This window comes from Pristis pectinata, chromosome 6 (assembly GCF_009764475.1).
Source record: "Pristis pectinata isolate sPriPec2 chromosome 6, sPriPec2.1.pri, whole genome shotgun sequence".
NCBI classification, from domain to species: Eukaryota; Metazoa; Chordata; class Chondrichthyes; order Rhinopristiformes; family Pristidae; genus Pristis; species Pristis pectinata.
The window spans coordinates 12759204-12781593 of record NC_067410.1 but is presented as its reverse complement, the minus strand read 5'-3'; the positions used below and the strand labels follow the sequence as shown (position 1 = coordinate 12781593).

The window sequence follows — 22390 nt, the reverse complement described above, 5'->3', positions numbered from 1 at the left end:
ACAGTCCCAGCAGTGGTGGATCTGACTGCTGCTGTGCCATCTTAGCTCAGGAACTCGGGGGCTTCAACATTCACCTTGAGGCACGATGGGAAGGAGATAACTGTACCATCATGGGCACAGCCCTCCCTACCATTGACAGCAAGAAACTGGCGTCATCATCAAGGATCCCCACCATCTGGGTCATGCCCTCTTCTTGTTGTTACCATCAGGCAGGAGGTACAGAAGCCTGAAGTCCCACACCACCAGGTTCAGGAACAGGTACTTCCCTTCAGCCATTTGGTTCTTGAACCAGCCTACACAACCCTAACCCAACCTCAGCAATGGAACACTACGGACCACCTCTTGCACTACCGTGGACTTCTCTTCGATTGTGTCTGTGTTTTTTTTTGCACTAAGATCTTGCTTTTGCACAGATTGTTTTCACTGTATGGTATAATTTTATGCATAATTTATACTCTGTTGTCTGTACCTGCATGCCTGTGATGTTGCTGCAAGCAAGTTTTTCACTGTACTGTACCTCACTGTACTTGTGCACATGACAATATACTTGACTTGCCTTAACCACCATCCACTCCCGCCCTCATCTGTGGAAGAGTTCCCACACTGGCTTCATCGATCACCTCAGAACCCAGAAAACCAGAGTGGAAACAAGTCATCCTCAATCCTACAGATTTGGGGTGGGAGGAGGAGGAGGAAGAAGCTGATGAAGAAGCTTCATAGACATGGACTACCTACAGACAACAGCTCAAAGCAGAGGCAATGCTGTCCTTTCAATGTCCGACAAATGCCGAGGCCGACATTGCCAGCTTCTAATTACACACAGCTGGCACTGTTGAGCAGGTCGCATTAGTTCTCAGCCCGACACTAGACTCCTGAAACACCCATTCTATTCCAAGCTCCGTCAAGGCAAGAGAATATCAGGGGGACAGAGAAACTGCATCAAGGATGTTCTCAAAGCTCAAATGGGGAAAAATGTAGCAAGTCATGAAGTAAAGATGCAAAGAAGAATTCCTGCTCCGTGAACTCTCAAAGCAGAGAAGCAGCAGCAGGAATGGGATTGCGATCCTCAAGTCTCTTCGTTGGTGGGAACATGTGGAAGCCCAGTGAAAGGAGTGCACCATCCACCCCAACAAGCACCCCCTTCTCCATTTGTGGCAGAGTTTGCAGGTGCTATGCTGACCTCCTCTGAGCACACAGATCTGAAGCCAGTCGTCCTCCACCCTGAGAGACAGCCGAAGAAAAAGAAGTGTTTATATTACATTTTTTTTTGCATTGAAATGTATTTAACAGGGATGTGCTGGGGCAGTTTAATGAAATTAGTTGAGATGGGTTTATTACAAAAAAACAAGCATATTTAATCAAAGTGTCTAATCTACCATGTATTAGTGACCTGGTTTTAATTAATTGAATATGACTTCAAAAAAACCCAAAACAGATCCATTTAATAATTACATTGATGTGGAGTAATTAATTAAGAAAGACTTAAAAACTTTTAAAATGAGCCTCTTGGTTTTCTTGTGCCTGAAAGCTTAATTTGGAGTGACTCAAAGGCCCACAGATGGGCACAATTAGCCAAAGCTCCCCATCTGATTAAAATAATCTGGGCTTGTGGCCAATTTTATGGCGGAACTGGCTTTTCTCACAGTGATTTTAAAATCAGACACTCAAGTTGCATGGTACCTAATTTATATTTGAAATTCCTTGACCATTTTCAGTGGTTTGGCCTACTTCAAGCATAGTTGAAAGTCCAAGTAAACCTAGAGAAATCTTCGCAGTGTTTAGTGTCCATCACAAGCAAGATGCTGAAGTAAAGCCTATAGCATGCCTCCCTGTTCTATTTGCCCAGAATTCTTCTTTGCATCTTCATGACTTTCAAGGCTTTTTCTTTACACTTAATCATTGCCGTTGCCTCTCCCTCCCTCTCTCTCTCTCTCTCTCCCTCTCTCTCTCTCTCCCTCCCTCTCTCTCTCTCTCCCTCTCTCTCTCTCCCCCCTCCCTCTCTCCCCCCTCCCTCTCTCCCCCTCCCTCTCTCCCCCCTCCTCCCTCCCTCTCTCCCCTCCTCACTCTCTCTCCCCCCTCCTCCCTCTCTCCCCTCCTCCCTCTCCCTCCCCCCTCCTCCCTCTCTCCCCTCCTCCCTCTCCCCCTCCCCCTCTCTCCCCCTCCCCCTCTCTCCCCCTCCCCCTCTCTCCCCCTCCCCCTCTCTCCCCCTCCCCCTCTCTCCCCCTCCCCCTCTCTCCCCCCTCCCCCTCTCTCTCCCCCCTCTCTCTCCCCCCTCCCTCCCTCTCTCCCCTCCCCCCTTCTCTTTCCCCATCTTTCTCTCCCTCTCTTATTTAAACAGATAAATTGAGGTCAATAATAGGAGCTCTATTGTGAGTGAAAATATTCTTTGGCCTTTAGTGGAGTTTGAGTGATTTATAGATGGCATCTAAATCACTAACCCCATCTGTAAATCAAGGTCTAACATTTACTTTTTTCATTGTCTTAGGGCAATAGATTGTTAACAGCAAAAAACAAACTCCTGGAAGAACTCAGGCAGCTTTGGAGAGGCAAAGGGATAGTCAATGTTTTGGGTCAAGATCCTGTATCAGGACTCCACAGATGCTGCTTGACATGCTGGGTTCCTCCAGCAGTTTGTTTTTTGCTCCAGGTTCCAGCATCTGCAGTCTCTATTGTATCAGCAGATTAAGTCTGGAATAATGGGAAGAGTGATCTAAGTGTTATTGAGGAATGAACCAGAAGGACAGAGCTCTGTGCGAGGTTGAGCAGGACTGATTGTCAATGGATTCAACCGCTGTCCTGTGATAAACTGCAGAGATCTTATCATGTGACTCGAATTTGGCCATTGTCTTTAAGGGGTTTGTACGTTCTCCCCATGTCTGTGTGGGTTTCCTCCGGGTGCTCCGGTTTCCTCCCACACTCCAAAGACATATGGGTTAGGAAGTTGTGGGCATGCTATGTTGGCGCCGGAAGCGTGGCGACACTTGTGGGCTGCCCCCAGAACATTCTACGCAAAAGATGCATTTCACTGTATGTTTCGATGTACATGTGGCTAATAAAGATATCTCAAATCTTATATAACACAGCAGTTTAAGAAGGCAATATATTTAGATTTAGGTAAAGTTTTAATTTTTAATTTTAAATTTTATTTACAGCGTGGTAACAGGCCCTTCCAGCCCAACGAGTCCGTGCCGCCCATTTTAAACCCATGTTAACCTACCCGTACGTCTTTGGAATGTGGGATGAAACCGGAGCACCCGGAGGAAACCCACGCAGACATGGGAGAACGTACAAACTCCTTACAGACAGCGACGGGAATCGAAACCCGATCGCTGGCGCTGTAATAGCGTCGCGCTAACCACACCGCTACCGTGCCGCCCCACAAGTTGGCCTTACCAGATATACCCACATCCTTTGAATGACTCTTCAAAAATGGAGCTAGTATATTGTAAGTAATTAGAAGCAGGAATAAGCCATTTGGCCCCTCAGGTCTGCTTCACCATTCAAAAAAATTCATAACCGATCTGATTGTATCTTTAACGTTGCATTCTGGCTTACCCCAGCAACCTTTCACCTTCCTCTCCTATCAGATTCCATCTTCTGCAGCCCTTTGTTGCCTCCACCTATCACCTCCCAGCCTCTGTCACTATCTCCACCCTGTCCTCCTCCACCTGCCAATCACCCCTCCTCATCTGGATCCACCTATTGCTTGTCAGCTCTTGCTCTACCCATACCCCTCTATATTGTCTGTCTCCCCTCTACTCTTTCAGTCCAGATGAAGGGTCTCAGTCCAACACATTGACTTGACTGTCCATTTCCCTCTACAAGGAACCCACTGAGTTCCTCCAGCAGTTTGTTTTGTGCTCCAGGTTCTAGCATCTGTAGTCTCTTGTGTGTCCAACCTTTCACTCCCTTGTTTATCAAGTATCTATATACTTCTGCCTTTAAAATAGCTTCACTAATTCCATTGCCCTTTATGGAAGGAAGTTCCAAAGACTTACGATCCTCTGAGAATTTTTTTTTTTGCCTCGTCTGTCTTAAATGAGTAACTCCTTATTTCCATATAATAATAGAGCTTTGTGCTATTTCATACTTGTACTATGTACATTTTATAAAAGGTTAAGATGCAGGGTTTCTATCTCCACAGCAGCTGAAGTTATTTATAGTGGTACAGTATTTTGGGTATCCCTGTCTTATTTCCACTTTAAATGTAATTCTTTTCCCTTGTAGGCTCGTATGTCACAACTGATTCACGATTCAACGTTCTGGCGAAATGCAAAACAACTGTAGAAATTGGCTAGTGATTTGGACTGTTATAATTTTGTACTTCAGTCGGAATTGTATTTGTATCAAGCAGGTTAAAGACAAATTACAAAGATAAATTACAAAGATCCCTTTACTTAAACAAGAAACTGTTTTCTCAGCAGCTCATTATTGCTCTCAACTTGTGGATTTAAATATCTAAATGTGTGGTAATCTGGGAGGCATTCTGTGAGAAGTGTAGTTAATAGCTTGTAAGTATGAAGTTAAGGCTGGGCTTTTGTCTCAATATGGGGAACGATATCTGGAAACAAAGCCAAGGTGACTTCTCTCCTGTGGCTCATCAAAGACTTCAGAATTTGACCTGTTCTCGTCACCTTGCAATTAATGTGCACAAGCCTCGGAGGAAGTGGTGTGTTGTGGCTAGTTACTAGTTGATGGAGATTGGGACAGGTAAATCACACCAGGGAGACACAAGGAACCAGGAAGTTATTTTCCCCACAGGTAGTGAGGAGCACAGAAAGTCCGCAGATGTCTCTTATTCATCTCCAAATGATATCAAACAGCCAGATGGGTAAGATTCCAGAGTCCTCTGACAGGCACAGACTTCCAAACCTCATGAAGATCCAGGCTAGCAGAGAAAAATAGTTGAACAAAGCATTTTGTATCCTCAACAGCATGGCTAGCTTCTTGCTAAAAGGAGTTTGTGTTTGGATTCAGTCAGTTTATAACTCAGCCACGAAGAGCAGTGGTTCCCACAGTTGATTGCAGCAAGGTAAAGCCCCCATCTGCTGTACTCTGGGAGGGTGGGTTGCACATAAGAGATAAGATATCTTTATTAGTCACATGTACATTGAAACACACAGTGAAATGCATCTTTTTGAGTAGGGTGTTCTGGGGGCAGCTTCCGGCGCCAACATAGCATGCCCACAACTTCCTAACCTCTACGTCTTTGGAATGTGGGAAGAAACCGGAGCACCCAGAGGAAACCCATGCAGACATGGGGAGAACGTACAAACTCCTTACAGGCAGCGGCCGGATTTGAACCCGAGTCGCTGGCGCTGTAAAGTGTTACGCTAACCGCTACACTACCGTGCCTGCCCTTGAGCACATTTCACCGACTGCTTTACCTGCAACCTCAATTCTCCTGTGCACTGGACCTTGCGTTCTATTAAAATCAAATGACTATATTGATTCTGTTTTTTTTTCTAGCTGAGCTGCTTTATGTAAACAGATGGCAGATGTGGAGCATATGATGATACATGTGCACAGCTGCCACAGGTTTACTCTGGAGATCTGTCCCAATTTTAAGAAGCCGATCACTCTGGTGCATTTAGACCCTGGAGGAGAGAAGTAACGACACTACTGATACAGAGCAAAAGATAATTTTCCCTAGCCGTTTCATAGGCTGGTCTCTCCCTACCTCTGTAGTCTCCAACTATCCCTGGCTACGCTCTTCATTCCTCATCCTCCTCTCCTGCTTCCTTAAGCCAGCCTCTTGGGTCAATTATCCTCCCCAGTGGCCCTGTGTTCATTTTTGTATGACTGCACCTTTGCAAGGTGCCTTGGGACATTAAAGGCGCAACATAAACATGTTGTTGGCAGTGGTATTATAATTCCAGGCAAATGACCCATGTAATTTGCAGGCATGTAGCATAATACCAATGTCCAATGGAGCAACACTAATACTAATGACAGCTAAGAGCATTGTTGCACATTACTGCAAGGTAGTGATGTGCCTCATTGGCGTAACAGAGGTCTGTGCTGTGGGGGGCTTTGATGTTCATCCTGCCATGCTAGTTGTACGGTCTAAGGTACGTTGCTTAGCAGTGGGTCATCATGGGGAAGGCACCAGATTAAAGTTTGTTCTTTCTCATTGATTCTTGCAGATAAATGTGTTGACCATGGGAATACTGAAATCATTTGGCATCTTATCTGTAGCACTACAGGAAACATTCGAGGCATCTATGGAACAGATCAGCTGGATTGGATCTATTATGTCATGCGTACGATTAACTGCAGGTACCATTAATACTTAAGGCATTGCTGTATGCTGTAAAAATACGATACGCAGTTGCTTTAACAGCAAAGGTATATTTGCATGCACTTTCTAACTACATTTTGTTATGTTCCTAGAGTCATAGAACATAGAACAGTACAGCACAGGAACAGGCCCTTCAGCCCACAATGTCTGCACTGAACATGATGCCGAATTAAACTAAATCTCTTCTGCCTGCACATGATCCTAATTCCTCCATTCCCTGCATATTCATGTGTCTATCTAACATCCTCTTAAAAACCACTATCTGCTTCCACCACTACCCCTGGCAGCCCGTTCCAGGCACCTACCACTCTCTGTGTGGAAAAAAAAACTTGCCCCGCACATCTCCTTTAAACTTCCCCCTCTCATCTTAAATGCATGTCCTCTAGTATTTGACATTTCTACCCCGGGGAAAAAGATTCTGATTGTCTATGCTATCAATGCCTCTCATAATTTTGTAAACCTTTATCAGGTCTTCCCTCAGCCACCAACACTCTAGAGAAAACAACCCAAATTTGTCCAACTTCTCCTTATACCCTCTAATCCCAGCAGCATCCTGGTAAACCTCTTCTGCACCCTATCTGAACCTCCACATCCAGTAATGGGGTAACCAGTCATAGAGCAATACAGCATGCAAACAGACCCTTTGGCTAACTTGTCAACTTGTCCATTCTGACCAAGATGCCCATCTAAGCTAGGCCCATTTGCCCACACTTGGCCCGTATCCGTCCAAACCCTTCCTATCCATGTACCTGTCCAAGTGTCTTTTAAGTGTTGTTATTGTACCTGCCTCAACCACTTTCTCCGGCAGCTTGTTCTATATACAGACCACACTCTGCGTGAAGAAGTTGCCCCTCAGGTCCCTTTTAAATCTTTCTCCTCTCACCTTAAACCTATGCCCTCTAGTTTTTGATTCCCTTTCCCTGGGAAAAAGAGTGCGTGCATTCACCCTATCTATGCCCCTCATGATTTTACACATCTCTATAATGTCACCCCTCAGTCTCCTGCACTCCAGTGAATAAAGTCCTAGCCTACCCAACCTCTCCATATAACTCAGGCCCTTGAGTCCTGGCAACATTCTCATAAAACTTCTTTGCACTCTTTCCAGCTTAATGCCGTCTTTCCTATAACAGGGTGACACAGTACTCCAGGTGCTGCCTCACCAATGCCTTGTACAACTTGCAACGTAATGTCCCAACTCCTATCCTCGATGCCCTGACTGATGAAGGCCAGCGTGCCAAGTGCTTTCTTCCTCACCCTGCCTACCTGTCACGTCATTGGTGTTCTAGTCACCATTGCTTGTCTATTTTTCTTCCTATTGTAAACTGTAGTGGCCACAGTCTCTGGAATGGTTCCAGGGATGATGGATTTTCACTGTAAGATTAAACTAAGAGCTTGGGTTGTATTTTTTGGAGCTTGGGAGGACATTTGATGGAGGGGTACAAGTTCATAGCCAGCTTAGATAGGGAAAATAGAGAGAAGCTGTTCCCAATAGTGGACGGTTTGAGGACTAGGGAACAGGTGTAAAATTGTGGGCAAAAGAGTAAAAACTGTTTTACTCATGAATTGAAGTTCATCACCTGTGGAGGTGGTGGAAAGAAAATCAACCATTGCCTTCAAAAGGGAATTTGATAACAACTGAAGGGAGAATCTGTAGGGCTAGGGAGGAGGAGTAAGAGAATGGGTCTGATGGGGTTACTTTATTAGGAGTCGGCATAGGTCTACAGGCCTTTTGTGTCATAACAGTTCTATGATTTGTCATGGGAAGGCCTATTCAAGAAAGTGGCAGTGTTGACAATACAGCAGTTTAGTTCTGGATCTCCCACTGCCTCTAACTTCACTGCAGAAAGATATGAATGCCCTTTTGTGTGGAGGGAGTGGCTCATTGTCAGTGCCAACAGAACCAAGTGTTGTGTCAGCAGAAAGGAATGGTAAATTCGGTGATCAGGTACTGCAAATCTTCCTGGATGGCAACCTAAACATTGGCATCTCCCTTCATTGAGAGGTTAATGATGACAGAGGAGAAGTGGTCCTGGTTTCCAACGGTCTCATTGTTGACTTTATTGTTGAGGGAGCAATGTGAATACATCGACGATAACTAACTTACCTTGTGAAGAATATAACAAGATTTTTACTTGCAACAGTCAGAGCCCATAACACTGAGATGCCAAACCTCAGTATGAATAATTCAAACAAGTATAATTAAATTTTAAAACTCCTGGGGATCACTTGCTTCTTGTTTTAATTGTTAAGAAGTCACACCAGGAACATTCTATTCTACAGAAGAGTAAAACAGCAAAGTCAGCAGTGCTGGTAGCCAACCTGAAGATAATCACACAGTTCACTTTTGGATATGGATGTTGTTTAAATTTACACTTAACAATTATACAAATTTTCTTCCTTTTTCTGCCAATTTTCCTGTCCGCCTGCCTCCTTTTCTTTCCTGGAGATCACGCCAGTTAGATTGTCCTCTGGCATTTCGTCCAGAAGACCATTACATGCAAGGGTTTAGCTATACAATAGGGAAGGCTATTCCATCATGGGAGATGGGATTCAAGCCAAATCCTGACCTTTCTCTCTGCACACACTGGATAGCAGTCAGTGTTAAACCAGCACTGATTCTCCATTCTAGTCTGGGTGCCAGGACCAGCAATGGCTTCTTCTCAAACGCAGACCCAAGTTTATTAATTCCACATAGGACCGCATACAAAATGTGGATTCTTAGTAGTCCATGTGAAAAGTCAATTTACAAGGTTTTCAGTGGATAAGGTGCTCAGGGGCAGTGCAGTGGAGCTGCTGCCTCACGTTTCCAGCAGCCTGAGTTTAATCCTGACCTCAGGTGCTGTCTGTGTAGAGTTTGCATGTTCTCCACATGTCTGTGTGGGTTTCCAGTTTCCTCTCGGTGCTCTAGTTTTCCTTCTACCTCCCAAATACATGGGTTCGTAGGCTAATTGGCTTCTGTAAACTGCCCCTTGTAGGTGAGTGGGGGGCAAATTGATGGGAGTGTGGGGAGGATAAAATGGGATTAGTGTAGGATTGGGGTAAATGGGTGGTTGATGGTCGGCATGGACTCAGTGGGCTGAAAGGCCTGTTTCCATACTGTATGGCTCTATCCTGTAGCCTGTGGTATTGTGTTCAGTTCTGGTCGCCTCATTACAGGAAGGATGTGCAAGCTTTAGAGAGGGTGCAGAGGAGATTTATCAGGATGCTGCCTGGATTGCAGAGCAAGTCTTATGAGGATAGTTTGAGTGAGCTAGGGCTTTTCTCTTTGGAGAGTAGGAGGATGAGAGGTGACGTGATAGAGGTGTACAAGATGATAAGAGGCATAGATTGAGTGGACAGTCAGAGACTTTTTCCCAGGGCGACAATGGCTAACACGAGGGGACATAATTTTAAGGTAATTGGAGGAAAGTATAATGGGGATGTCAAGGGTAAGTTTTTTACACAGAGAGTGGTGGGTGCGTGAAACACACTGCCAGCAGAGGTTGTGGAGGCAAATACATTAGGGACATTTAAGAGACTCTTAGATAGCCACATGAATGATAGAGAAATGGAGGGCTATGTGGGAGGGAAGGGTTAGATAGATATTGGAGCAGGATAAAATGTTGGCACAACATCGTGGGCCGAAGGGCCTGTAATGTGCTGTAATGTTCTATGTTCTGTAAGGCCAGATCCTATTTCTGTTTCCCATGTTCTTACTGATATTGTGACCCATGGTGGTGTGGGAGGAGGTATTGTACGGTCAACAATGCATACTGCAAATGGAAAAGTATCTGAATCACAATTAATAGAAGAGCAAGAAAGACTTGCATTTATAAACTGCCTTTTATGTCTATTTTAGAGCATCCCAAAAACCTTTCCAGCCAATGAAATATATTTGAAGTGTGGTTATAGTTGTGTTGTTAGTGACATAGCAGCCAATTCACCCACAGCAAGATTCCACCAAAAGCAGTGGGATAATGACCAATCTTCTCTCTCGCAAATGTTGATTGAGGGATAAATATCAGGCAGGGCAAATTACCTTCAATGTAGTGTCATGGGATTTTCAAGGTATGCCCGAGAAAGCAGATGTAGCCTCATACAAAAGATGGGACTTTTAACACTGCAGTCTTCCCTCAGTCCCTCACTGGGGTGTCAGCCTCGAGTTTTGTGTTCAAGGTGGGACTTGAATCAGAGTGTTCTACCTTATTGTACAACCGACTGAGCCACAGCTGATAAGAACCAGGTGACATGGTATAACTGTTCTCCCCCTTTATTCTGGATATTTGTCATGTGTCTTTTCCAGGTCCCATTGCTGCTATATTCTGTGTAAAGATCGGCGAGAAGCAGACCGGAATTCTGGGAGGAGCCATGGTCTCAACTGGATTGTTCTTAAGCTCCTACATTGAACAAATTGCCTTTCTGTATGTCACCCTTGGCTTATTGGCAGGTGAGGGTGGTATTTACCAAAATGTACAGGAACAGTGACCTTTATCCAGGCTAGGGGCAGGAGCTGCTTATAAACTCCTCTGCCTCTATTTCCCAGTGCAATGGGCACAGTCACAGTAGGCTAAACAGTCGCCTGGGTATGATGGTTCTATGATAATAAGGGGGATGCTTAATTATTTCATTTGAGGGAATGTGGACTAAAAGGCAAAGCTGAGAGAAAGGGTGAGAGCTCAGATCATGGTTCAAGCCTGATCACTGAGGATGTCTGATAATCAGTCCTCAGTACATTATAGGAAGTCCCTCCATCACTCATACACACTACCCCAGCAGCAGAGGTTGTAGCTGAAATCTCTCCACACAACTCCTAAAGGAGGGGTATAGGTAAGATAAGATATCTTTATTAGTCACATGTATGTTGAAACACACAGTGAAATGCATCTTTTGCGTAGAGTGTTCTGGGGGCAGCCCGCAATTGTCGCCACGCTTCTGGCGCCAGCATAGCATGCCCACAACTTCCTAACCCGTACGTCTTTGGAATGTGGGAGAAAACTGGAGCACCCGGAGGAAACCCACACAGACACGGGGAGAACGTACAGACTCCTTACAGACAGCAGCTGGAATTGAACCTGGGTCGCTGGCGCTGTAATAGCGTTACGCTAACCGCTACACTACCGTGCCTAAGTGATATTGCTTATGGTGTGGAAAGCGGTGCTGGCCTCCTGATGGGGAGAGCTATGCCAATGCTTCCTATCAATCCTTTGCTACATTTGGGAAGTTCTGTCACTCCACCTTCCCTTTCCTCCTGGAGGTCTCCCTGTATCATGCCCCATTGTGTGAAGCCTTGCCTTTCTCTGTTATTTCATCCAACCCATGAGAGTTGACCACTTTCCCTCTCACTGCACTTTTGTTTATGTAGCACTTACATTGAAATGAAAAGCCGCCTTTGCAGGAGAGTCAAACAAATTTGACACCAATCCACATGAGGAGATGTTAGGACAAGCTTGGCGAAAGGAGACGATTTTAAGGAGAGCCCAAAAGGAAGACAGGTAGAGACCTAAATCGACACCGGGGAAATGCAGCCTCGGTCTTTGCCCCTTCCTGATCAGGATTGGGGTTCAGCTGCTACATAGTATCACACAATGTCAAGACTTCTGCTGGTGAGGGAATCAGTCCCTCAGGCAAGGACCATCTGTAGATTCCTTGTACTAAAAACCAATGGGTGTGTCTTCCTTAATTTCTCTTTGCAGGATGCGGTTTTGCTCTCCTGTCCCAGGCTGCGGCTCTTAATACAACCAGATACTTCCGTAGAAAGCTCAGCACCGCCTGCGCCATTTCCCGCTCAGGGACAGGGCTAACCTTTGCCCTGGCTCCATTCATTCAGTACCTGCTCGATGAATATGGCTGGCAAGGTGGGTAGCCAACCAAGTCCTCAATGCGACTGAATTCCTTCACTGTTAAAACTTGTACTTACATGCAACTTGCATTTATTTGCTACTGTAGCGTAATGACATAGCTCAAGGTTTTAATCAATGGCATTTGTCAGGTGGTAATATCAAATTAAAGACAACAATACTTAGATCTTCATTGTTGTCCAATCTCAAATGCAGTAGCCATTGGGATGTAGCACTGTCTTCTAAACAAGCTCCCTTTTCTTCAGGACTGGAGTAGTTTAAAGCAAAGTAAATTTGGAGTGAGGGTTGAAGGGAATGTACTCCAACTAACCTGCCCTCATACCTTAATAATTTCCTTTGCTTAGATTGAAAACCTCATTTCAGATTGAACTACATCACTTCAATGCAAAATTCTGTCACATTTACAACCCAGTTCTTGGTGGGGAGGGACAACAATAAAGCAGAAGAAAACCAAATAACATTACTCATTGGGGGGAGTTTTGGAAAATGAGGCTCCTGGCAATGAAGCCATACCAGACAGATATCCAGGATGGAGAAAGGGCTGCAGTAACCTATTTGCCTCCTGTACATTAAGGCTGCATTCTAGAATGTAACCTTATGAAGTTTGGCTTGTATTTAAGACCCACAATTAGATCATAAAGTTGCACCTCACTCCTGTGTATCTATTGCATCTCCAACTATTCAATTAGCTCACTGCAGGTAACTCACCGAAGGTGCACAATATTCTCAGTATAGTGGTCACTTTACACTAAGAAGCAGAAATATATTTTGGTAATTTTGATTTCTTTGCACAATTCTAAACTTTTTTTTGTCCTTTACAAATGGAAAGAGGTGTTTAACGTTGTGTCTTTTCAAGTGATTTAAAAAAAAATTAATGCTTGTGTCATGCAGGCACAATTCTCATCCTGTGCGGATTAACACTGCACCTGATTCCACTGGGCATGCTGAACCGTCCAATTTACCTGAAGCAAGATGTGGCCGAGGGTCGTGACTGGAGGCAAGGCCACCAGAAGAAGTCACGGCCCCTTGAAGAGAAAAAGGACTTGACCACTGAAGGAGAGTCACAGTTTCCAATCAGTCACCACAACGAGCCTGTGAAAGGGTCTGGTCTCCCGACATGGAATGGACTAGAGGAACCTAACACTCTATTACGTGATGGGAAACAGACTGGTGATCAAAACTATTGCACTCCCAATGACTTGTCTGTTTCGGAGCCCAGGGAGTTCTGCTTATCTCAGGAGCCTGCTTTATTAAGCCAGTTGCATTCCACTCCCCAACCAGGCCGCAAAGTCCTAAATGGAAGTTCAAATCAATTCCTGGCCACGGTCACCATGCCAAATGATACGAGACACAAGGGCTTATGCAGAGGATTAGATGGCCAACTGAAGTCCATTTCTGTCAATGTGAGAAACCTTATTGATTTGACTCTGCTCACGAACCCAATGTTTATTATTTACACTTTATGCACCTTCTTCAGTCAACTGGCCTACTTCATACCTTATTTTCATCTGGTCGCTAAGGCCAAGGCTTTGGGTATTGAGCCATTCCAAGCCACCTTACTCATTTCTGTCGCTGGTGAGTAGTTTGTCATATAATTATGTTGATAAACCGTTGGTCTTGTGTGCACACAAGAAGCACACACAACACACATGAACATGCACCAGACGCACATGCACCAGACACACATAACACACACACGCACGCACGCACGCACGCACACACACACACAAAATCCCTACTAACATTAATTGGACTTGTTGACGTTGATAAATAGGTAACAATGTTTGAATATAGGTTGCAATGACTATTTGATTCGGAAAATAAAAGTCATATTTATATAGTGTCTTTCACAACCTGAGGATGTATTAAGGCTCCATACGTCTATTGAAGTGATATTGAAGTGAAATAACTTGTAAGATAAAAAAATGAACAACCAGTTTATGCACAACAAGCTCCCACAAGCAGCATTGTGATCATGATCAAATCATCTGTAAGAAATAGAAAAAACTCGAAATTGTAGGAATGCTTAATTCGTCATGTTTCGTTATCCCATTTTCCCTTGTTCGACCAGACACTCTGTTCCTAGGAACATTTGTACAGTTGGGCCCAAGTGTGTTCTCTGGAGACACACTGGCATTCTTCTCACATATCTATGCATTGTACACCTTGCAGAATCCAGCCGGTCTCATTGGAACTGGGAAGGTGATTGATGCCCTATGTTGCACCCATTCCCTCTCTAAAATCTGTACAAAATGACTGATTATCATGATAGATTTCAGCTGTATGAAGATACAAGGTGACATATGTAGCTTGCTCCAATTGTACTAGGGTGCTAATACTGGAAGCCGCAATAATACCAATCTGGGGTGGGCACCTGTTCACTTTGCCTGCCTATTGATATCTCCTCACTTCTTTGATAAAGTTGGTTGAGGGGCATTTGGATTTCTGGATCCAAGCCAGTACCCAATCCAATAAATCCAAATGAGACAAAATCCAATATATTTGCACTACAGCCCTAACAAATAGAAACAGAATGACAACAGAAAAATTTTCTCCATTTGAAGATAAATGTTTTGATTGCGTGGCTTAAATGAATTGTCAATTTCCAATGAGATGCTTAATAACACAATGCATAGTATGTGTTGAGGAGAGCGACCTTGGAAAACTCTGTTGATGATAATGACGTAGAACAATACAGCACAGGAACAGGCCCTTCAGCCCACACTGTCTGTGCAGACCATGATGCCAATCCAAACTAATCCCATCTACTGCACATGGTCGATATCCCTCCATTTCCTGCCTGTTCATGGGTCTGTCTAAATGCCTCTAGCTATTGTATCTGCTTCCACCGTTTCCTCTGGCAACATGTCCCTGGCACCTACCACTCTCTGTGTGATTAAAAACTTGCCTCAAAAATCTTCCAACTTTCTCCCTCTCACGTAACACTGTGCCCTCTAGTATTCAACATTTCCACCCTGGGACAAAGATTCTGACTGTCTACCCTATCTCTGCCTCTCCTATTTTATATACTCCCCTTCAGCCTCCAATTTTCCGGGGAAATCAGTCCAAGCTTATTCAGCCTCTCTTAATACCCTTTGGCGAGCAAAGCTAGATTATGCTCTAGAAGTAGTTAATCACTTCTATTTCAGAGCTTTCCATCTTCAGGGCCTTGCTGGTCATCAGAGGGAGTTTCATATTTCATATAGAAGCAGGCCATTAAGCTAATTGAGTCTATGCCAGCTCTCAGAACAATCCCATTCCCTAAACTCTCCCCCTGTAACCTATTCTCTCACACATGCCCATTAGCAACCCCTGATTCACACACCAGGACAATGGTTTAGTTAGGATGTGTTGACAAGGTCATAGTGTCATAGAGTAATACAGCATTGAAACAGGCCCTTCAGCCCAACTCAACCATGCCGACCATGGTGCCCACCAAGCTACTCCCACTTGCCAATGTTTGGCACATCTCCCTCTAAACCCCCTCCTACCCATTTACTTATCCAAATGCCTTTTATATGTTGTTATTGTACCTGCCTCAACCACTTTCTCTGGCAGCTCGTTCCATACACCCACCACCCTCTGCATGAAGAAGTTGTCTCTCAAGTCCCTATTAAATCTTACACCTCTCACCTTAAACCCATGCCCTCTAATTTTTAGTTCCCTTTCCCTGGGAAAAAGACTGTGTGCATTCACCCTATTTATGCCCCTCATGATGTTATACATCTCTATAAGGACTATCCTCAATCTCCTATGTTCCAAGGAATAAAGTCCTACAAACTACAAGGTCCTACAAGCAGGACAACAGGATGCTTTTCTTCCACCTCAGTTGAGATGGATGCCACCATGGTTGGTAGACTCTCCTACAAATGGCACAAAGGGATGTTTTACTTCGGGCACCATTCAGCCTCATTTTATAATTGATGATTAGGTTACGTTGAAGCATTAAGCACCTGGTGCCATGCAGTGGTGGGAAATGGATTTGCACCCATTCAGAGAGACCTATCACTTTCAGGAACTCTGGGTGCCTCACATCACTTTACAGTTTCTGAAGTAGTTTTAGAATGTAGTCACTTTTGTACTATAGGAAATCACATTAAGTCTGCACAAACCAGTGGATTGATCATGTTTTAGTTAGGACAGAAAATGCTGGAAGTACTCTGCAGGTCAGGCAGCAATTGTGGAGAGAGAAACAACTAACATTTCAGGTTGATCCTTCAGCAGAACTTTGGTTTGATAAGATATCTTTATTAGTCACATGTACATCAAAACACGCAGTGAAATGCATCTTTTGCGCAGAGTGTTCTGGGGGCAGCCCGCAAGTGTTGCCATGCTTCTGGCACCAACATAGCATGCCCACAACTTCCTAACCCACGTACAAACTCCTTACAGACAGTGGCTGGAATTGAACCCAGGTCGCTGGCGCTGTAAAGCATTACGCTAACCACTGTCATCAGCTTGAAATGTTAACTGTTCTCCTCTCCACAGATGCTGCCTAACCTGCTGATTATTTCCAGCATTTTCTTATTTCATAACTGCAGCATCTGCAGTGTTTTGATTTTAGTTGGGATAAGTATTGACCAGACCCTCCCACAAGTGGCACAAAGGCATGTTTTACCTCTGGCTGAAGTCAAACATTACTTGAACACATCACTCAGAGATGCAGTCAGCTGAAGTGTCAGTTTAGGTTGTGCAGACAGGTTACCAGCACAGGGTTTGAAGCCACAGCTTTCTGGTTCCTGTGATACTCCAAACTCTGGCTTGGCTGACCTCATTCTTAAAGGTGTAGCCACTAGATTGAAGTTAAACAATTACTAAAACAGAGAAAGGAAAATCAAATTCTGATCTTCCAGTGACAGGAGTCAGAGCACCAAGCTTGAGAGCCAAGATCAGTTCTTCGGTGGCCCTTTGCTTTCACTCATTAGATGCCCAGTGTTGTGCAAAGTTGCATACAAGCTTGAGAGAACGTGGGCAGTGTCCTGTATCTGTGCTGTAAATATTCAATGTTCAGTACAACTTCCTTTTTAAAGCACCTTCACAAAGAAAAGCATCCCAGAGAACCTCACAGGAAGGAGCGGTCACTGGTCATGGATTCAAGCCCTCGTCCAGATAATGCAGGCACAACATATTGAGGATGATGCTTCTGGTGCAGAATCAAGGGACCCTGCAGTGCTGGAGCTGCCCCCCTTTGGTTAAGGCAGGAAGATCCAGCTCATTCTGCAAGGGGGAGCTCAGGCACATATTTATCGTTCAACCAAGATCATGAAAACACATTATTTGATCATTTATCATTTGTTCTTACGAATGCTTGCTGTGCAAAAATTGACTGCTCTGACAGCCCACATTACAAAGGTGACTCTAGTTCAGAAGTACTGTTTTTGAATGCTTGGAAGACACTACATAAAGCAAAAGTCTTTCTCAGAGAGAACTTGATTGATGCATTATGCAGTTGGATGAAAATTACCAGGAGCCTTATTCTCTTCAGGTCTGTCATTTAACTGGTTTGATTTGTGACTTTACCCATAGCTGCCTTTGCACTATGGTTCTCATTGCAAAATAAATGCTAAAACTAATTAATCATTCAAATGCCAAGTTTGAAGACAAAGTTGATGTCTTTAAGGACATGTACTTAGGACAAATTTGCAGGGCATTGGAACAGGGTGTGGGACCTTTTGGATAGTTCTACGAAACAGCCAGTACAGGTATGAAAAGCCAAATAATCCGTGTTCTCTTATTTTATGATTGTACCATTTTGCCAGTTACGTTATGATGCTAACTGACCTATTGACGTTGCTGACTTACGATACATCACAGTCACTGGCTGCTTTCCTAAAGTACAAGTTTTTCTTTCAGGAATCGTTGAGATTGTGGCTCAGCTCATCTCTGGCTATGTCGCTGACCGCAACTTCTTCAAGAAGTATCATTACCATAAAATCTACCTTCTGTTTTGTGGAGCTGTCAATCTTCTGGCACCCCTAGCAAAAACTTTCCCAACACTCATGGTGTACATAGTGTTCTTTGCCATGTTCTGTGGGGGTTATCTGACCTTGTTGCTGCCAGTCCTGGTGAGAGGGAATTTTATGTCTATTATTTGTCCCCCATGTAGGTTCTTCCCACAAATCACTGCATACACAGTTCTCTTGCATCCTTGCAGCCTCTCATTTGAACTTCTCTGTCAGAAAGCTGGGAGGAGAATAGATTGCATTAGATGAGAGAGAATGGGAAGAGGCTTAAGTAAAGCTAGATGCCAGCATGAAGTGTAGGGCTGAATGATCTATTCTTGTTGTATGTATTTTATGCAATATATTCTGTATTCTATGCAGGTCTGAATGGTTTATGGTGGCTTTACCTCCCTTTATTCAAGGAAGTTTTCTACCTTTGATCCAGCCACCTTATGACTAAAAGTAGTATGACTAGCATAGAAAAAAGTCCCTGGCATTTATTTCTGAACAAATAAAATAGCAAAGCTGGGAGGAAATGTTAAATTTCTGCAGAAATTTAGTGAGGCCACACCATTGGAGTACTTGGTACAGTTAACCCTCCTAACTATAAGAAGGATATTAGTGGAGGTACAAAAAAGAATAACAAGGATGCTGCCATGAAAGCAGATGATACAACTATTGAGAGAGATTGGGCAGGCTGGGGTCTCTTTGCTCTTAAAACAAACCAGAAGGTAAAGAAGAGACCAGATGGAGGTCTTCAAAAATTCCGAAGGTGTTAAGGGGATTGATAGGGAGGGGAAAAGATTGAAGCAATTGGACCAGACCCCAGAACAAGCATGGTACAAATACCAGGAAACCACTAACTGATGAAGATTGCAGAGGATTTCCCTTACAATGGAAAGTGGTGAGGAATTGGAGATCCCTGCCACAAGAATGGTCAAAGCATATCATATTGATACTTGATGCAAAGATGAGGAGGAAATCATTGTGATGGTGGGGACTGGACTTGGTGGATGGAGATGAGGTGGGGTGGTAAATAGATTGGGTGAAGATTCACATGTATTGTGTACACCACCAGAGGTCAGGTAAGCTAAATGATCCATTTTTGTGTAACATACTCAATTCCACATAATTAAAGAAGCTTGTCAGAATATTACCAACATCCAATTTACATCTTCCATCTCTGCCACAGTAAGTTGCAGAGTGTTTAAATTAAGAGGTGGTGGGGAGAAAACGATCTTCTGTTACAAGCACTGGAGGTGATGTTGTCCGATTCTATTCTGGGTGTTTATTCTATTCTGGATTCTATTCTGATGTTGGAGGGCATCTTCAGTGCCTACAACAGAGGGTGGATCCTTTACAGTAGACTGCAATATGAAGCTGTTTAAATCACAATATGGTGGTTAGTCAGTGTCTTTGCAAGGATGTAACAATGAGCAACAATTGAGCGAGGCTAATGTTCCAGGGCTGGATCTGGTGGGTTTTGCCTCCCACTCCATTAATGAATGTGATTAAAATGTCTTCATAATCCGGTATTCAGAATGACAGAACTCTCAACACATGTGCCTGAATTCTGTTTTTTTTCTTTTAGGTTGATTTTATTGGAAACCATAGGATACAGAAGGGAATGGGGCTCTCTCAGTTCTTTGTAGGGATTGGCTGTTTGATAGGGCCGCCTGCTGCAGGTAAGCAAAATTCCCAGGTGTGTTTTCGCTCCCACCGATAATCTAATTGGATGAAGTTAAGTATAAAAACCCCATGGTTTAGAAGCTGAGGGGAGATTGACAGGTCCAATCATTTGAAATGCCTTGATTTAAACATGATATATCCAACTTAGGTACAGGTATTAATGGATATTCTTTCCTTACTAAGAAAGAACTAAATGCTTATACAGGTATTAAAGTGGTTGCTTAATGGAATATGGATCTGTTCTATCAATGACTTAGCTAGGGGCACAACAGTAAACTTGATGCAGAGACCTCATCAGTCCCAGATTTGTTTAGACATTTGTTGGCTGTTGAATCTCAGGCAGATGGTAAAGATGCCAGAGTTGACCTCGCTTACTTAATTAAGCTAAACCAGGATGCCAACTCCTGACTGCCATCCAGTTATCCCTGCTGGAAGTGCACAAAGCTTGGATGAGAATAAAATCGGACTACTGGTGGCAATTACTCATTGAGATACAAGAGGCCACTGGGTACTTGTGTAACACAGCAAGCTGAGCAAGCATTCAGGGGAAGAAAGCAGAGGTTGAATAAAAAGAGAAATCGAGTAGGTGCCTCCATCTATCTTTCACCTCCCTCTGTCTCCCAGCTCCACCCCTGCTCCCCTCCCCTACCTGTCACAACTTGCCCGTCATCTCACACTCCTCCTCAGTCCACCAATCACCTCGGACTCCTCACCACTTCCTTTCTCCTCTTTATACTGGCCATCTCACCTCTCCACTCTCAGTCCTGATGCAGGGTGTCGACAGTTCCTTTCCTCCAACCGATGCTGGTCAACCTGCTGAGTTCCTCCAGCAGACTGTTTGTTGCTCCAGTGAATGTGCCTAACCAACTGCCTTTTAATCACTTCCCAGCGGAAATTAGAGTGGGTATTAAAACCAGTATGGTACAGAAGGCACAGTTATGAAGCAATAGCTATGGGAATAGTGTAAAGCAGTTGAACAGCTGACTGCTAACCAGGTGCTGAGATCTCATCCAAGCTATCTCATTGGTAACTGGATGTGCCTGAGACTCCTGTTGTTCCAATCTACATACTTCAGTTTTCCTCATCTCCATTTCAGTCTGCTTAATCTTTGGATTGATTCCCTCCAATGGATGAGGTTCCTTGTTGCAGAGCTAATAGTGCTTTGTCACTCAGCTGGGCTGCTTCACTTGTCTGAGGTCCCATAGTTCCAAATCCCAGACTCTCTTCCTCTCCAACTCATTGGTTTGGGTGGGTGAATGTTTCCCCATTATAGAATCAAACTTGCATTAGTTGCAGGAAAATATGGGGCAAACTTGTGAATAGCTCACCACTTAAAGGGTTAAATTAAGATAGGCTCAGAGGCATCAATAATGAAGACTGAAGGGCAGTCTGGCCAAGAAAAGTAAAATGTTAATGGCAGCAACAAACAAAATGCTGGAGGAACTCAGTGGGTCAGGCAGCAGCTGTAGCGGGAAATAGACAGTCAACGTGTCAAGACCACTCCAGATGAAGGGTCTCGACCTGAATCGTCCACTGTCCATTTGCTTCCACAGATACTGCTTGACCCGCTAGTTCCTCCAACATTTTGTTTGTTGCTCTAGATTCCAGTATCTGCAATCTGCTGTATCTCCAAAATGTTAATGGTATTCAATATGGGGTAGAAATGTAGAAAGGAATATCTCTCGTGGAGATACAAACATTGCGGAGACTTGGTCTTAAAATTAGAGCTGACTAGTTCAGAGGGCGATAGGAATCTGGAGCACACTGGTGCAATTGGTGCTTTCAAACCTAAGCTGAAAGGCTTGTGGTAGGGTTAAGTGTATCAACGATATGGAGGGATGGTGGTTAAGGACATTTGAGGTATAGATTAGCCAAGATCCATTTGAATAGCAGAGCAGGCTTGAGGGGTGACTCCTGCACTGTTATTGTACCCAGTGTTTCTGATCTTTGTGAATCACATTTTGAGAACTGCGGAATTACCAAAAAAAAGGGGGTTGGTCTGTGGGTGAGTTTTTAAAGCTTCTGCCAGATAGCTAAAGTCTATTTCTCTTGTTTTAGGCGCTCTACATGACTTCACCAAAAATTACGATGCCTCATTCCAGCTGGCTGGCTCTTGTTACTTTGTCTCATTCTTCATTTTGTTTTTTGTCCCACTGGCTGAGCAAAAACTGTCCAGGGAGGCTGGCAAAAGAATCAAGGATGACTCCAACAACTTGGCTGAAGAGGATGTTCTCCCTCCATGTCCCACCATGAAGAAGGAATACTTGCAGCTAGAAAGCATGGTCTGAGGGAGGCCTCTACCAGCAGCACCTTACTGGGCTTGGGTTCTAGGAGTACCAGTGCCTTGATTTTCCCACCAGTCACATCTTCAGTTGTACAGGCGCCTTTGGATGGTAACCAAATGAGGGGAGCATCAGGGAGTAAGAGATGGCAGATGTTTCCATTGCCAAGGAGGAGCTGGATGCTTGTTGGATTTTTAGAGGCTGGACTTCCTGTACCAACTCAAACCAATCAGAGACGGGGAAAAAGGAGAGCAACACTTTATTTGAAAATTTGTACTGATTACTGAAGAGTCCAAAAATTTCTACCAAGCAATATTTCTGATATTTTTGTTTTATGGC

The 22390-nt window shown here is 44.1% G+C and overlaps 1 protein-coding gene across 1 annotated transcript in view; it reads left to right on the top strand.

Moving 5' to 3' along the window:
- The window catches only part of LOC127571309 (monocarboxylate transporter 5-like), a 45788-nt gene extending 23731 nt beyond the window's left edge, over positions 1 to 22057 (top strand). Inside the window, exons 2-8 of the mRNA XM_052017581.1 lie at positions 6147 to 6279; positions 10584 to 10727; positions 11974 to 12135; positions 13030 to 13713; positions 17992 to 18203; positions 19672 to 19765; positions 21828 to 22057. Of these exons, the coding sequence (XP_051873541.1) occupies positions 6147 to 6279; positions 10584 to 10727; positions 11974 to 12135; positions 13030 to 13713; positions 17992 to 18203; positions 19672 to 19765; positions 21828 to 22057 (1659 nt within the window). The remainder of the gene's footprint in view (positions 1 to 6146; positions 6280 to 10583; positions 10728 to 11973; positions 12136 to 13029; positions 13714 to 17991; positions 18204 to 19671; positions 19766 to 21827) is intronic.
- Positions 22058 to 22390: the final 333 nt, after the last annotated feature.